Source organism: Pristis pectinata, chromosome 32, assembly GCF_009764475.1.
Source record: "Pristis pectinata isolate sPriPec2 chromosome 32, sPriPec2.1.pri, whole genome shotgun sequence".
NCBI classification, from domain to species: Eukaryota; Metazoa; Chordata; class Chondrichthyes; order Rhinopristiformes; family Pristidae; genus Pristis; species Pristis pectinata.
The window spans coordinates 1,775,850-1,792,291 of NC_067436.1; the positions used below are offsets into that span (position 1 = coordinate 1,775,850).

The 16,442-nt window shown below is 44.9% G+C and overlaps 1 protein-coding gene across 3 annotated transcripts in view; it reads left to right on the forward strand.

Annotated features, from left to right (window-relative positions):
- The window catches only part of vps13c (vacuolar protein sorting 13 homolog C), a 283,389-nt gene that overhangs the window by 248,694 nt on the left and 18,253 nt on the right, over nt 1–16,442 (forward strand). For all 3 annotated transcript variants that reach the window (XM_052042364.1, XM_052042365.1, XM_052042363.1), the window contains 3 exons: nt 1,818–1,863; nt 11,020–11,143; nt 12,806–12,920. In XM_052042364.1, coding sequence (XP_051898324.1) covers nt 1,818–1,863; nt 11,020–11,143; nt 12,806–12,920 — 285 coding nt within the window. The remainder of the gene's footprint in view (nt 1–1,817; nt 1,864–11,019; nt 11,144–12,805; nt 12,921–16,442) is intronic.

Here is a 16,442-nt window from a genome sequence, read left to right on the forward strand (position 1 = left end):
GTACTGTTAAATGGTGTTGCAACATCTGTAAAACAGCTGATTGTACTGCTAACTGTGGCAGGGAGTTTCCTGGAGGACAGGTTTCTATGTTTGGATTCTTAACTTAATTAGTTCATCAAAGTATATTCAAAGCTGTGTAGAACTTATGATATAACTTTGTTGCTTCCCATTTCCACTAATTCTCTGACAAGCTAGCAAATTTAGAAGAATGATCAGTTTCTATAAGGCAGCAAACTGCCTTGTGAGTATTTGACCTGCTCCCAAGATCTGATTACCTGGGCCAACAGCCAGCATGTGTATGAAAATCGTTCCCTCCATTCTCACCTTCAGTGTTACTGTTGATAATGTTCTGCAGGCCCAAGGCCAGCTCGTGTACCTTTGGGCTGAAAAAGTGTACTAATCAAACTTCAGTTTAAAGTTATTCCTAATTATTGTCAAGGAATCGTAGTCATAGAATTGTACAGCAGGGAAACAGGCCATTCAGCCCAAGTTATCTATGCTGACCAGTGAGTATCCTTCCATCTCCCAGCACTTGGTGCATTGCCTTCTATGCCGAAGCCATGCAGATGTTCATCAAAAAACTTCTTATGTGCTTTCAGTGATCCAACTTCCACCACTCTCTCAGTCAGTGCATTCCCAGTACTTGCCACTCTCTGGGTGAAGAAGGTTCCCCTATAGCCCCTCTAAATCTCTTCCCCCCTTGCTCCTGCAGTTTACCCTGCCACTCATAATTTTACGTACCTCAATAACATCCCCTCTTAACCTCCTCTTTCCAGGGAGAACAGACCTAACTGCTCCATCCCAGACAGAATCCTGGCAAATCTCCTCTGCACCGCCGGCAGTGCAAATGCATTCTTCCTGTAGTATGGTGACCAAAACTGCACACGGTTCTCCAGCTGAGGTGTGACCAAGGTTTTATGAAGTTGAAGCATAACCTCCCTACTTCTGTGGTCCATTAATCCCATGCCAGTATCTGATGTGCCTTCCTAACCACGTTGTCTACCTGTGTTTCCACCAATGGGCTTTTGCTCCAAGGTCCCTCTGTTCCTCCTTACTCCCTAAGACCCTACCGTTCAGAGAGCATGTCCTAGCCTCACTTGTACTCTCAAAATGCGTCACCTCACATTTGCTTGGATTAAACTCCATTTGCCATCTTTCAGCTTATTTCACCAGTGCATCAATGTCTCTCTGCAGCCTGAGCCTTCCACACTGTCAACAATTTTGCTGATCTTCGCCTTATCTGCAAACTTACTGGTCATGCCTTCCATATCCACATTTGCATATATTACAAATAGCAAGGGTCCCAGCACTGATCCCCATGGGACACCACAAGTCACGAGCATCCAATTGCAAAACAGCCCTCTACTATCACCCACTGTTGCCTATCGCCAAGCTAATTTTGAATCCACTTTGCCAACTTGCCTTGGATCCCATGGGACCTAAGCTTTTGAACCACTTTCTCATGTGGGACCTTGTCAAATACCTTACTTAGTGTCCATGTAAATTGCATCTACTGCCCTTCCCTCATCGATACACCTGGTTATATCTTCAAAGAATTCAATCAACTTGGTTTGACAAGATCTTCCCTTGACAAAGCCATGTTTACTGTCCCTGCCTTTCCAAGTGATCATTAATCCTGCCCCTTAGAATTTTTTCCAGTATCTTCCCTACCTTGTCACGAGACCTTGTATTATTTGTCATTGCTCAAAGAAGCTTATTATATGGACATTTTGCCATGTTCCCAATGGCTCAGTATAAATCAATTGGTATATTACATCATGTAAAAAAAAATCGTTTCTAAATGTTTTATTTTCCAGGGTGTAGTGGGAGGATTTACAGGAATAGTTACAAAGCCAGTGGAAGGTACGTTTGTCCAGGTTTGAATTATTAAAATAAATTGATACTTCATGTTAATGAGCTCCTTATCTGCATAATATATTCAGCTACATGACCATAGCTACTTTGTTGTTCCCAGCTACCTTAATGTCAAGGTAGTTATTGAAAAGGACAAGGATAATGCAGAAATGCCTGAATTGGCCCAATTTCAGTATCATATGACAGGACCTGGCAGCAGCTACTTGCAGGTAAGTCTACACCCAAAAGTGGGAGGCATTCAAACTGAAAGAATGAACGATCGGGGCCAATGTGTAAGGTATGGACAGCAAATCCCTTGGATGCTGAGGGATATCGAGGGCTGGATAAATTATTAAAAAGGAAATATTTGGCAGGTATAGAAACTGAAAATGGGGAAGGCCCTGCAAGTGTATAGAATATGTAGTGAGGTACCTGAAACAGAAGTTAAGAGGGGAAAGAGGGAACACAAGATATCATTGGTAGACAAGATTAAGGAAAATCCCAAAGCATGGTAGGCTGAAGGGCCTGTTTGTGTGCAAGTGAAAAATGGGCAAGTTTGTAATATATGTTAATAATTTGGATGAAAATTTGGGTGGTCTGCAAATAAAGTTTGCAAATAACAAGAAAATTTGTGGAGTTGTGAATAGCTAGAAATGTTGTCAAAGGACAAAGCAAGACATGGATCTGTTCAAAATTTGGGCAGAGAAATGGCAGATGGAATTTAATCCATACAGGTATGAGAGGTTGCATTTTGGGAGGTCAAATGCAAGTATAGGGCAGGACCCTGAGGAGCACTGATATACAGAGGGATCTTGGGGTGCAAGTCCACAGCTCCCTGAAAGTGGCAAGATAAGTAGATAGGGTGGTAAAGAAGGCGTATGGCCTACCTGCTTTCATTGGTTGGGACATTGACTATTAAAGTAAGAAAGTCATGTTGCAGCTGTATAAAACTTTGGTTAGGTGTGCAGTTCATCAGGATGTTGCCTGGATTGGAGTGTATTATGTATGAGGAGAGGTTAGACTAACTTGGAGACAGTGGACACGGCAGATGATGGAAATCTGGAGCAACACACAAAGAACCTGAAGGAACTCAGCGGGTCAGGCAGCATCTATGGAGGGAAATAGACAGTCAATGTTTCAGATTGGGACCCTTCATCAGGACTAGGAAGAAAGAGGAAAGATAGCCAGTATGAAATGTTGGGGGAAGGGGTGGAGCAGAATAGGTGGACCCAGGTGAGGGGGGTGATAGCTCTGTTCACTGTACCAGCTGGGATCCCCCGGTGGCCAGCCATTTTAATTCCACTTCCCATTTCCACACGGACATGTCTGTCCACACTGATCTGTCCACCTCTACTGCTGATTTGAGACTAAACAGCATTAGATGAACAACACCTCACATTCCGCCTCGGCAGTCTCCAACCTGACGGCATCGACATTGATTTCTCTAACTTCCGGTAACCACTCCCCTCTGTCACTTTTTTTCCCTTATCTCACCGGCCCCCATCGTCCCATCTCTTTCCCCTCCCCTGTTCTTTCCACCTGCCCATCACCCACACCTTCCTCCCTCCGGTTCCCCTCCCCACCTCCTTCCCTTTATTCCATGGTCCACTGTCCTCTCCTATCAGATTCCATCTTCTTCAACCCTTTGTCACTTCCACCTATCACCTCCCAGCTTCTTACATCATTCCCACTCTCCCCCCTCCCTCACCTGCCTATCACCCCCCTCACCTGGATGCATCTTTCACTTGCCAGCTCTTGCTCCACCTCTTCCCTCCATACAGGTGTTTCCCCTCTTTCCAGTCCTGATGAAGGATCTCGACGCAAACTGTCGACTGTCCATTTCACTCCATGGATGCTGCCTGACCCGCTGAGTTCCTCCAGCTCCTTTGTGTGTTGGACAAACTGAGATTGTTTTTGCTGGAGGTGACCTGATAGAAGTGTATAAACATATGAGGGGCATAGATAGGGTAGATAGAGTCTTTATTGCAGGTTGAAAATGTCATATACTAGAGGGCATAGGTTTAAGGCGAGTGGAGGAAAGTTTAAAGGAGATTTGCAAGGCAAGTTTTTTGACACGGAGTGGTAGGTGTCTTGAATGTGCTGCCAGGGGAGGTGGTAGAAGCAGGTATGATAGCAATGTTTAAGATGCATTTAGACTGACACATGAACAGACAGGGAATAGAGGGGTACAGGCAGATGGGATTAGACTGGCACCAAGATCAGTGAAGAGGTGACAAAAATGATTTGGTGAAGGCAGTGTGATTGATGTAGTCTACGTGGACCTCAGTAAGGCCTTTGACAAGGTTCCACATAGGAAACTTTTCCAGTAGGTTAGAGCCGATCAGATGCATGGCAAATTGGCAAATTAGATCCAGAACTGGTTTAGCAATAAGAAGCAGAGGGTGATGGCAGAGGGTTTTTGGATTGGAAGCCTGTGGTGTACCACAGAGATCAGTGCTAGGTCCCTTCGTGGTTTTGTACACATCAGCAATTTGGATGCGAATGTAGGAGATAAGATTAGTGAGTTTGCAGATGACATGGGAACTGGTTGAGAGAGAGGGACTGGATAGGCAGGATTTGTTTTCCTTGGAGCAGAAGAGGCTGAGTGGATAACCTAATAGACCAGAGCAAAGGTAGTAGGAAACTTTTCCCCATAGCATGGATATCTAAAACTAGAAGCATAGGTTTAGGGTAAGGAATAAGAGATTTAGAGAAGATATGAGCAAGATTTTTTTCACCCAGAGGATGTTTGGAATTTGTAATCACTGCCTGAGGGGGGTGGATAGCAAGAAGTACTGTAGCTGAGCACTTGAATCGCCAGTACATAGAAGGCGATGGACCAAGTGCTGATGGGATTTGTATGGATGGCCACTTCAATGGTTGGCATGGACATAAGTGTATTTCTGTGTTTGTACGATTCTATGATTCTAAATCGCTCTGAAGAGAAATGTAAAATGGAAGTGGAAGCACAAGGCCATATAACCCTCACATTTGCTCTGCCACACAATAATCTCATATCCCTTGATTCCCTTAATAATGCAATATCTGTCTTGAATGTACTCAGCAGCTGAAGCCCTCAGGATTTGCTGCCCTCCACATTAGGAAATTTCTTCTCATTTGAGTCCTGAATGACCTGTACACTTGGAAGTGTCCAGGCCCAGTCTGCTGGACCTCTCCCCATCAGACCATCGCCACCATCCCAGAAATCAATAGACTCATAGAAAAACTACAGCACAATTCAGGCCCTTCGGCCCACAAAGCTGTGCCAAACATGTCCCTACCCTAGAAATTACTAGGCTTACCCATAGCCCTCTATTTTTCTCAGCTCCATGTACCTATCCAAGAGTCTCTTAAAAGACCCCATCGTATCAGCCTCCACCACCGTTGCTGGCAGCCCATTCCACACACTCACCACTCTCTGAGTAAAAAAACTTACCCCTGACATCTCCTCTGTACCTACTCCCCAGCACTTTAAACCTATGTCCTCTTGTAGCCACCATTTCAGCCCTGGGGAAAAGCCTCTGACTATCTACCCGATCAATGCCTCTCATCGTCTTATACACCTCTATCAGGTCCCCCCTCATCCTTCGTTGTTCCAAAGAGAAAAGGCTGAGTTCCCTCAACCTACTTTCATAAGGCAGGCTCTGCATTCCAGGCAGTATCCTTGTAAATCTCCTCTGCATCCTTTCTATGGCTTCCACATCCTTCCTGTAGTGAGGCGACCAGAACTGAGCACAGTACTCCAAGCGGGGTCTGACCAGGGCCCTATATAGCTGCAACAATACCTCTCGGCTCCTAAATTCAATTCCCCATTTGATGAAGGACAATACACCATATGCCTTCTTAACCACAGAGTCAACCTGCGCAGCCGCTTTGAGCGTCCTATGGACTCGGACCCCAAGATCCCTCTGATTCTCCACACTGCCAAGAGTCCTACCATTAAGACTATATTCTGCCATCATATTTGACCGACCAAAATGAACCACTTTACACTTATCTGGGTCGAACTGCATCTGCCATTTCTCAGCCCAAATTTGCATCCTATCTATGTCCCTCTGTAACCTCCGACAGCCCTCCAAACTGTTCAAACACCCCTAACCTTTGTGTCATCTGCAAACTTACTGACCCATTCCTCCACTTCCTCATCCAGGTCGTTTATAAAAATCACAAAGAGCAAGGGTCCCAGTACAGATCCCTGAGGTACACCAGTGGTCACCGACCTCCACGCAGAATACGACCCTTCAACAACCACTCTTTGCCTTCTGTGGGCCAGCCAGTTCTGAATCCACACTGCAATGTCCCCTTGGAACCCATGCCTTCTTACTTTCTCAATAAGCCTTGCATGGGGTACCTTATCAAATGCTTTGCTGAAACCCATATATGCTACATCTACTGATCTCCCTTCATCGATGTGTTTAGTCATATCCTCAAAAAATTTAATCAGGCCCGTAAGGCAGGACCTGCCCTTGACAACGCCATGCTGACTATTCCTAATCATATTATACCTCTCCAAATGTTCATAAATCCTGCCTCTCAGGATCTTTTCCATTAGCTTACCAACCACCGAGGTGAGACTCACCAGTCTATAATTTCCTGGGCTATCCCTACTCCCTTTCTTGAATAAGGGAACAACATCTGCAACCCTCCAATCTTCCAGAACCTCTCCCATCTCCATCGACGATGCAAAGATCATCGTCAGAGGCTCCACAATCTCTTCCCTCGCCTCCCACAGCAGCCTGGGGTACATCTCATCCAGTCCCGGCGACTTATCCAACTTGATGCTTTCCAAAAGTTTCAGCACCTCCTCTTTCCTAATATCTACGTGCTCAAGCTTTTCAGCCTGCTGCAAGTCCCCGCTACAATCCTCCAGATCTTTTTCCATAGTGAATACTGATGTAAAGTATTCATTAAGTACCTCCACCATTTCTTCGGGATCCATACACACTTTCCCACTACTGCACTTGATAGGCCCTATTCTTTCGCATCTTATCCTCTTGCTCTTCACATACCTGTAGAATGTCTTGGGGTTTTCCTTAATCCTGCCCACCAAGGCCTTCTCATGCCCCCTTCTGGCTCTCCTAATCTCCTTCTTAAGCTCCTTCCTATTAGCCTTATACTCTTCCAGATCTCTAACATTACCTTTTGTAAGCTTTTCTTTTCCTTTTGACTAGATTTATTATAGCCTTTGTACACCATGGTTCCTGTATCCTCTCGTGACTCCCCTGTCTCATTGGATCATGCCTGTGCAGAACTCCACACAAATATCCCCGGAATATTTGCCACATTTCTTCTGTACTTTTCCCTGAGAACATCTGTTCCCAATCTAATCTTCCAATTTCCTGCCTGAGAGCCTCATAATTCCCTTTACTCCAAGTAAACATCTTTCATCTGTCTGTTCCTCTCTCTCTCCAGTGCTAACGTAAAGGAGATAGAATCATGATCACTATCACCAGAATGTTCACCCACTGAGAAATCTGACACCTGACCAGGTTCATTTCCCAATACCAAATCAAGCACAGCCTCTCCTCTTGTAGGCCGATCTACATATTGTGTCAAGAATCCTTCCTGAACACACTTAACAAACTCCTCCCCATCTAAACCCCTCACTGTCTGGAGATGCCAATCGATGTTTGGGAAATCAAAATCCCCCATCACAACAACTCTGTTATTCTCACACCTTTCTAGGATCTGCTTCACTATCTGCTCCTCAATATCCCTGTTACTATTGGGCGGCCTATAAAAAAAACACCCAGTAAAGTTATTGACCCCTTCCTGTTCCTAACCTCCACCCACAGAGACTCCGTAGACAGTCCCTCCACGACGTCCACCTTTTCCACAGTCGTGACACTATCTCTGATCAACAGTGCCACTCCCCCACCTCTTTTACCTCCCTCCCTGTCCTTTCTGAATCATCTAAAACCCGGCACTTGTAGCAACCATTCCAGTCCCTGAATCATCCAAGTCTCCATAATGGCCACCACATCATAGCTCCAAGTATTGATCCAAGCTCTAAGCTCATCTGCCTTGTTCACAATACTCCTTGCGTTAAAATAGATACATCTCAAACCTGAGTACGTCCCTTCTCTATCACCTGCCTATCATCATACCTACTGCTAGCTTTCTCTATTTGAGAGCCAAACACCTCTTCCCCAGTCTCTCCAGCTCGGATCCCACCCCCCAACAATTCTAATTTAAACTCTCCTCAGTAGCCTGAGCAAACCTCCCTGCCAGGATATTGGTACCCCTGGGAGTCAAGTGCAACCCGTCCTCTTTGAACAGGTCAGACCTGCCCCAAAAGAGGCCCCAGTGATCCAGAAATATGAATCCCTGCTCCTTACTCCAATCCTTCAGCCATGCATTTAACCTCCTCCTCATTCTGTTCCTACCCACTGTCACTTATCACAGGCAGTAATCTGGAAATTACTACCTTTGAGGTCCTGCTTCTCAACTTCCTTCCTAATTCTCTATAGTCTTTTTTTCAGGACCTCATTCCTTTCCCTACCTATGTCGTTGGTACCAATATGTACCACAGCCTCTGGCTGTTCTCCCTCCCCCTTCAGGATATCTTGGACGTGATCTGAAACATCCGGACCCTGGCACCTGGGAGGGAAACTACCTTCTGAGTTTCTTTCCTGCATCCACAGAATCGCTTGTCTGCCCACCTAACTATAGAGTCCCCCATCACTAGTGCCCTCCTCTCTCCTTCCCTACCCTCCTGAGCCACAGGGCCGGACTCTGTGCCAGAGACACTGCCACTGTTGCTTCCCCCAGGTAGGCTGTCTCCCCCAACAGCACTCAAGCAGGAGTACTTATTGTCAGGGGGTACAGCCACAGGGGTACTCTCTAGTACCTGACTCTTCCTCTTCCCCCTCCTGACTGTGACCCACTTGCCTGACTCCCATGGCCCTGGTGTGACCTTCCTACAACTCCTTTCTATCACCTCCTCATTCTTCCTGACCAGACGCAGGTCATCGAGCTGCATCTGCAGTTCCCTAACACGGTCCCTCAGGAGCTGCAGCTCGACACACCTGGTGCAGATGTAGCCTTCCCGGAGGCAGGGAGACTCCGGGAACTCCCACATCTGACACTGAGTACAGGAAACCGCACTCATAAGCTTTCCTTTCCTCAAGCCACCGACCTTTCCTCGCCACTTTATGCCAAAGCTCAAAACACTCTGCTCCGTCTCACTCCGCTGCCCGCTCCGACGCTGCCCACTGGATAGGCTGTTTGCTTTCTAAACTGCCTACGCTGCGGCAGCGCAGTCCAGCCCCCACTCCTCCCGATTAAAACTTATAAAACACTTAAAACAGAACCTTATAAAAATCTAACCCTAATAATAACAACCCTATTAAAAACTAACCCTTATAATTAAAACTCTATTAAAAAAAAGATAAAAAGAAAAACTTATCTGCTCCAAAGTCTTCCGAAGCGAAACCCACGAAGCCGCTGAAGTTTTTCTCTCCCCGCTTGGTGAATCTCCCTCTATTTCACGTAAATCCTTTTTAGGGAGACCAAACCAGTACACCATATTCCAGGTGCAGTTTCACCAAGGTCTTATGTAATTGCAGGAAGACATCTTTACTCATGTATTCAAATCCCTGAATAAAAAGGAACAAAATGCTGTTTGCTTCCTCATTACTTCCTGCTGTATGTGTGTTAACATTCAGTGATTCATGTACAAGAGCCCCCATGTCCCTCGGAACACCAACACCTTTCAAAACCATTCTATTTAGAAGTACTTTTCTATTTTTTTCTTCTAAAATGGGTGATCTCACACATTTTCACATTATATCTTACCTGCCACATCCTCACCTATTAATTTCGCTTTTTGATACTCCACTGAACTACCTCGACGTGCTCCTCACAACTCAGACTGCCACCTGGAAGCAAAAGAGATTGTTGGAGCTCTGGCTGAAATGTTTGTATCTTTGTTAGTCACAGGTGAGATTCCAGAAGACTATCTCTGCAGGAAGGTTAATATTGTGCCCTTACTTCAGAAGGGCTGTGAGGACAAATCAGGAAACGAAAGGCTGGTGAGCCTTAGATCAGTGGTGGGAAAGTTACTGGTAGGGATTCTGAGGGGCAGGATTCATTTGCATTTGGAAAGACAAGTATTGATCAGGGATAGTCAGCATGACTTTGTTTGTGGGACATCATGCCTAACAAATTTGAGTTTTTTGAGGAGGTGACCAAGAGGATTGATGAGGACAGGATGGTGGACGTTGTCTACGCGGACTTTAGCAAGGCTCTTGACAAGATCCTGCATGATAGACTGGTCTGGACCTTAGAGAGGTTTATAAAATCGTGAGGGGCATAGATAAGGTGGGTTGTCACAGTTGTTTTCCCAGGGTAGGGGAATCTAAACCTCGAGTGCATTGGCTTAAGGTGAGAGTGGAACAAGTTAAACGGGAATTGAGGGGCAAGTTTTTCCACACAGGGTGGTGGGTAAATGGAACAAGCTGCCAGAGGGAGCTGTAGAGGTGGGTACAATTACAACGTTTAGAAGACATTTGGACAAGTATATGGATGGGAAAGGTTTATGGGGATATGGGCCAAATGCAGACAGATGGGACTAGCTCAGGAAGGCACCATTTTCCATGCTGTATGACTCTCTGACACCCCACTATCATGGTCCCTCAACTGAAAAAGATGACTTTGTCAGGCTTTCCGACTGATAAGCAATCATCCATCAAGGTCAGTATATTGCCCCCAGTCCTGCGTTCTCTAATTGTATTTAATAACCTCCAGTATGCCACCTTATCTGTCCCCCATATCATTGCTGGTTATAACCTCAAAAAAACTGACCCATTTGTCAAAGGTGATTTTTTTTTTCTTCCCTGGAGGACTGGGTCTGTAACCTGTGCCTCTGCCTTCCAGACTTTGGGTTCATACACCAAAGTTCATCCTTTGAGGGTTTAAAACATCATCCTTCACCTGGTGACCAGCATCAGTCCTTTCAACTGATCACCAGAAGTATGGAGAATGTCTAAATCTCTCTCCCTGAAATGGGATTAATCTAGGCTGTGTTTGCAGTGTTCATGATACTAATAGTTCTGCATTTTATGTCACTGCACCAGTTTTTATTAACTGGTAAATGTTACGTATGTGTGAGAACAGATGGGACAAAGGAGAATGCTGACCAGTGTGTCACGATTCCCTCCACAGGCGCCAAGAAAGAAGGTGCAGCTGGTTTCTTTAAAGGAGTTGGCAAAGGTCTAGTCGGAGTTGTTGCACGGCCCACCGGTGGGATCATTGACATGGCAAGCAGCACTTTCCAGGGAATTAAGAAGTAAGATTTGCTGCATCAACAGAATGCATCCAAATGATAGGAATTGGAGCAGGAGTTGGCCACCTGCCCTCTGAAGCCATTCCCTCAAGCATTGCTGATCTGTTTGTAACCTCACGCAGCATTCCTATCTGCCCACAGAACCCTCTCCCTCTTGCTTATTAAAAGTCTACCTACCTCTGCCTTAAAGGACTCTGCTTGTACTGCCCATTGAGGAAGAGTGTTCCAAAGGCTCATGACCTTCCAAGAGAATATTTTTCCTCATCTCTGTCTTCAGTTGGTGACCCCTTATTTTTAAGCAGTGACCCTTAGTTCTAGAGTCTGCCACAAGGAGAAATAACTTCTCAATATCCACCCCATTGAGACCCCCTAGGAGCTTTTATTTCAATCAGTCTTCCAAACTCCAGTGGATACAAGCCTGGCTTGTTCGACATTTCCTTGTATGACACCCATTCCAGTTATTAGTCTAGTAAACCTTCTCTAAACTGCTTTCAATGCACTAGCATCCTTAAATAAGGAGACCAATACTTCACAGTACTCCAGATGTGGTCTCATCAATGCCCTGTGTCAATGAGGCCAACCCTCCCTATATTTGTATGCAATTCCCCAAGCAATAAATAATCACATTCTGTTAGTTTTTCTAATTACTTGCAGTTTACTCTAATCCAAGCCTTTTGTGAACCATGTACTAGGATCCCTCTGTATCTCAGAGCTCTGCAATCTGTCACCATTTAACTAATACACTGCTAATTTATTTTTCTTCCTAAATGGGCAGTTTCAAATTTTCCTGCATTTTATTCCAGTTGCTGCATCTTTTCCCAATTGGTTTAACCTATCTGTGTTGCTTTTGTAGCCTCTTCACAACTTAGTTTCCTTCATCCAAGTCATTCATATAAATTATAACAGATGGCCACCCAGTTTTCTGTGGTACACACTAGTTAATCTCGCCAACCAGAGAAAAACCCATTTTTACCTACACCGTTTCCTGTTATCTAGCTAATCTTGAACCCACTTCCAATACCACGAACTTCTGTTTTCTACAGCAATCTTTGATGCAACACCTTATTAATGTATAGAACATCCACAGGTTGTTCTTTACCACAGCAATTTACTTCTGAAAAGAGCTCAAATAAATTGGTTGAAGTTGATTTCGCATTTGAATTTTTCTAAGTACCTTGCATCTTTAATAATAGCTCCTACTATGTACCTTATGACAGGTGTGAAGACAACTGTCCTGTACTTTTCTGCTTACTGTCTCCAGTGACTGCCCCTTTGAGAAATCCCTTTTGTTTAATGCTCTCTGAAGAAAATCTAATTCTATTTAAAGATGGTTTAATAGAATGGAGTTACACATACTCTGACATTTTAATGGGAGATGATTTCTTTTAAGTACAAAAAGTATTTAAAATTACCCCATTGTACACTAAACCTTGATTATCACCCAATATGCATTATCTGCTTTCATGAGGAGTACAACATCAATTATGATAGAGGATGTTTTAAATTCTAATATATAATAGACCATTGAAAATACTCAGACTTGATTACTTCAAAATTTATTCACTTCCAGCAGCTTTTAATAGATTCTTCTGGTGAATCATAAGTTCAATGAAATAATCACAGACTGGATAAGGAATTGAAGGTAACTACCATTTATTTCAACAGGGTGGCAGAATCAACCGAAGATGTAAGTAAACTCCGCCCCCCTCGATTTATTCGTGAAGATGGGATTATCAGGCCTTACAATCGAAGAGAATCTGAGGGATCTCACCTATTTGAGGTAAGTTCTGCTGCTGATCGTTGGAAACCAGGAAAATGAAACTGATAAATTGTAATGAATTTATAAATTCAGAGCTCTCTGAAACAAAAGATTCAACTCACAAGTTGTTCTGTCTTTTAAACTGGAGTAAGTGAAACACATCATGACATTGACTTCTTTGAACATATTGATTGGTCCTTCCCAGCTCCGATCCCTGAGCTGGGTACGTTCCCGCCCCGCGCTCCCTGACCCGGGTCCGTTCCCGCTCCGCACTCTGAGCCGGGTGTGTTCATGCTGCAGGGGGTTTTATAACCTCCTCTTCCTGTGTTCTCCCTGCTTTGACAGCTGTTGGGGACCACATTGATTGGTCCTTCCCAGGTCCTATCCCTGAGCCGGGTCTGTTCCCGCCCCGTGCTCTCTGAGCCGGGTCCGTTCCCACTCCGCACTCTGAGCCGGGTGTGTTCATGCCGCAGGGGGTTTTATAACCTCCTCTTCCTGTGTTCTCCCTGCTTTGACAGCTGTCGGGGAATTGGTGGGCACGGTCATGGCTGAGTGTAATATCAGCACAGATTGTGCTTAGCGGTACAGGAGACCCCTTAGAAACCAGTCAGTGTCGTGATTTTCTGTAGCACAAAGCTCTATCACCTGTGCATGCATCGGAAAATGCAGGTTGATAAAATAAATGTTGTGTTGATTTATTTACTTTTTTTCCATGCAATTTCCTTGAGAGTGAGTTTTATTCTGTATCTCATATTTTTGGGGAGTGATTTGTGAATCCATTGAGGGCAGATTTCCAAAACCAGCCGTAGCACATGGGTCGCCTGCAGTGAGCTTCATTTGCTGAAGTTCTGATGTTCTGCGTTCGGACAATTTTTTTCTGTCATTTTCATCTTTTTAAGTTCTGTTTGCTGATCATAAGTGCTCTCAGTTCAGTAATATCCCTGAATGTGACCTCTCCCATCGTCTCCCAAAAATCTGTCTTTGGGACTTCACTGTTAACTGTAAATTCATTGGAAATTGTTAGCTGATTCACTGGGGCAGTGGGAGATGTCAATTACCAATTACCTTGTGCCATTTCCATTAACTGTTGACCACATCTCATCCCTGCACTAATCTAGCAGGGCCACTTTATTCTTGGTTAGCCGTCAACCCTATCCAGGCCATAATGCCTCTGTCAGAACCACCAGGTCTGAGCATCGAGCCAGCAGCACTCCTACCGCGAGGTTCTCTCCTGTTGCTGACACCACAACCCATCTTGGTCAGTGGCTCCCTCGCCGCCTATCGTCGGCACTCATCTATTCAAACCTCCTCTACCTGTCCTGCTACAGATGTTTCCTGGACACCAGTATTCTCTTCCCATTCTACTGAAATCCATGCGTTTCCCTTTCCAGTATCTGATACTTTTATAACAGATTTATCTTTGGGCATGTATTGCATCTTCCAGTGCTGCCCTCCAGCTGTCGATGAGTGCTTTCAACCTCCCCATGGTTGAGAGCTCCACAATAGCATGGGGAATGTGGAATATGAGCTGCCCCGCCTTAAAAACAGGCTTGCTAACTCATACCGGCCATGCCACATTGTTACACCGGGGGAGCCCAATATCACAGCAGCATATTGTGTACAGTAGTGTGTGCTGTTGTCCTTTGTATCTCCCTGCGGACTTTGGCTTCCTGTATTGTAACATCTCCCTTGTTGTTGCAATTCATGTGAAAGGAGTGCATTGTGTCTGTAAGACTACAGTGGATGCAGAGACCAGGGTACTTTTATCCTCAGAGTACACTTCTCAGAATCCAGATCCCAATCTACCTTCCCCAAAGGGATCTTTCACTCCTTTTATCAATGGGGCTGCTACCCACAAAATAAATGGCACCACTTTCCATTGTTCCAAGTCACACCTCTGTGATGTGCACAGTTCTGAGGTGGCTTTTATCTGCAAGACACAAAAGATAACGGGTCTGTGCCTTCACTTGAAGTTCAGCAAACGATCTGCTGGAGGAACTCAGTGGGCAGAGCAGCATCTGTGGGAGGAAAGGAATCGTCCTACAGCCGGGCAGCTCCATCCCCCCAGCAGATGCTGCTCCGCCCACTGAGTTCCAGCAGACTGTTGCTCCACCTTCCACCGTCTGCAGTCTCTTGTGTCACTCGCTGTTCTCCATTCTGTGATGCAGGCCTTGAGCAACTCCCAACCATTCCTTCATCACTCCGTCTTCCTCGTTTTATTCCATCATAAACTCTCTTTTCCCACAAAACAGCCCAAAATGCCGTTTATTCCAGTTTGACAAAACTCAGCAGTAGTGTGGCACAGCAGTTAGCTCTCACTTAGTTCCCCCCAGTGCTTCTCCCACATCCCAAAGAGTGCTGGGAGATTAATTGCCAACTGCAAATTGCCCCTGGTATAGGTGGGTTGCAGGAGAACTGGGGAGAGTTGGTGGGTTTGTGAGAGAGAGAATATTTGCAGGAAATAAGTGGGGAAGGTGACTGATGGGAACTCACTGAGAGCCAACAAATGCTCAATGTGCCAATGGCCTCCTGCTGTGTCAAATGAGAAATATGAGGAACTGTGTTTTAGTACTTCAGTTCTTTAGTACTGCATTGCACCATCAACCTGGATTTTTGTGCTCATGTCTCTGAATTGGAATGTGTACCTAGAAGTAAAGGCAACCAACTAATATGTGCCTGCATTAGAAAATTTCAAGTACTGGACAACACTTTAGTTTAATCCATGGATAAAGTGTATTGAAACACCAGAAACCTCTCATTCATGCAGAAACCAATATCTGTTGCACTCATAATCCAAGTCACTTAAATCACCACTCCCTTAATCCTGCATTCCTTAACACTGAAACAATCAGCTCATTACCTGATTCACAAACACTCTTGAGACCAAGCTGCCTCAGATGAGGAAGGTTTGGATGCCTGCCCAAAAGCAATAAATTGCAATAACTCATTGGCTACCCAAGTGACGACCCACAATAGAATGTCTTGCATTTCTGGAGCATCTTCTGCAATCACAGGATATCCCATAGTGCTTTACAGCCAATGAAATGTTGTAACATAGGAAATCAGCCAACAAAATTGTGCCCAGCTAACTCTCACAAACATCGATCTGATATCGATCAGATAGTGAAGGTTTCAATGATGTTGAAAGAGGAATAAATATTGTCTATGACAGCAGGAATAAATCCTTGACTTTTCTTCAGAATAAAATTTAATAATAGCAAGCCTCTATGTACCCATCCAAGTGCTTCTTAAATGATACTATTGTACCTGCCTCAACCACTTCCTCTGGCAGCTTATGCCATATATTCACCACCCTCTGTGTGAAGAAGTTGCCCCTCAGGTCCCTTTTAAGTCTTTCCCCTCATCCTAAACCTATGCCCCCTGGAGTTGGACTCCCCTACCCTGGGGAAAAGACTGTTACTGTCCACCTTATCTATGCCTCTCATAATTTTAAACACTTCTGTAAGGTCATCCCTCATTCTCCTACATTCCAAGGAATAAAGACCCAGCCTGGCCAACGTCTCCCTGTAACTCAAGCCTTCT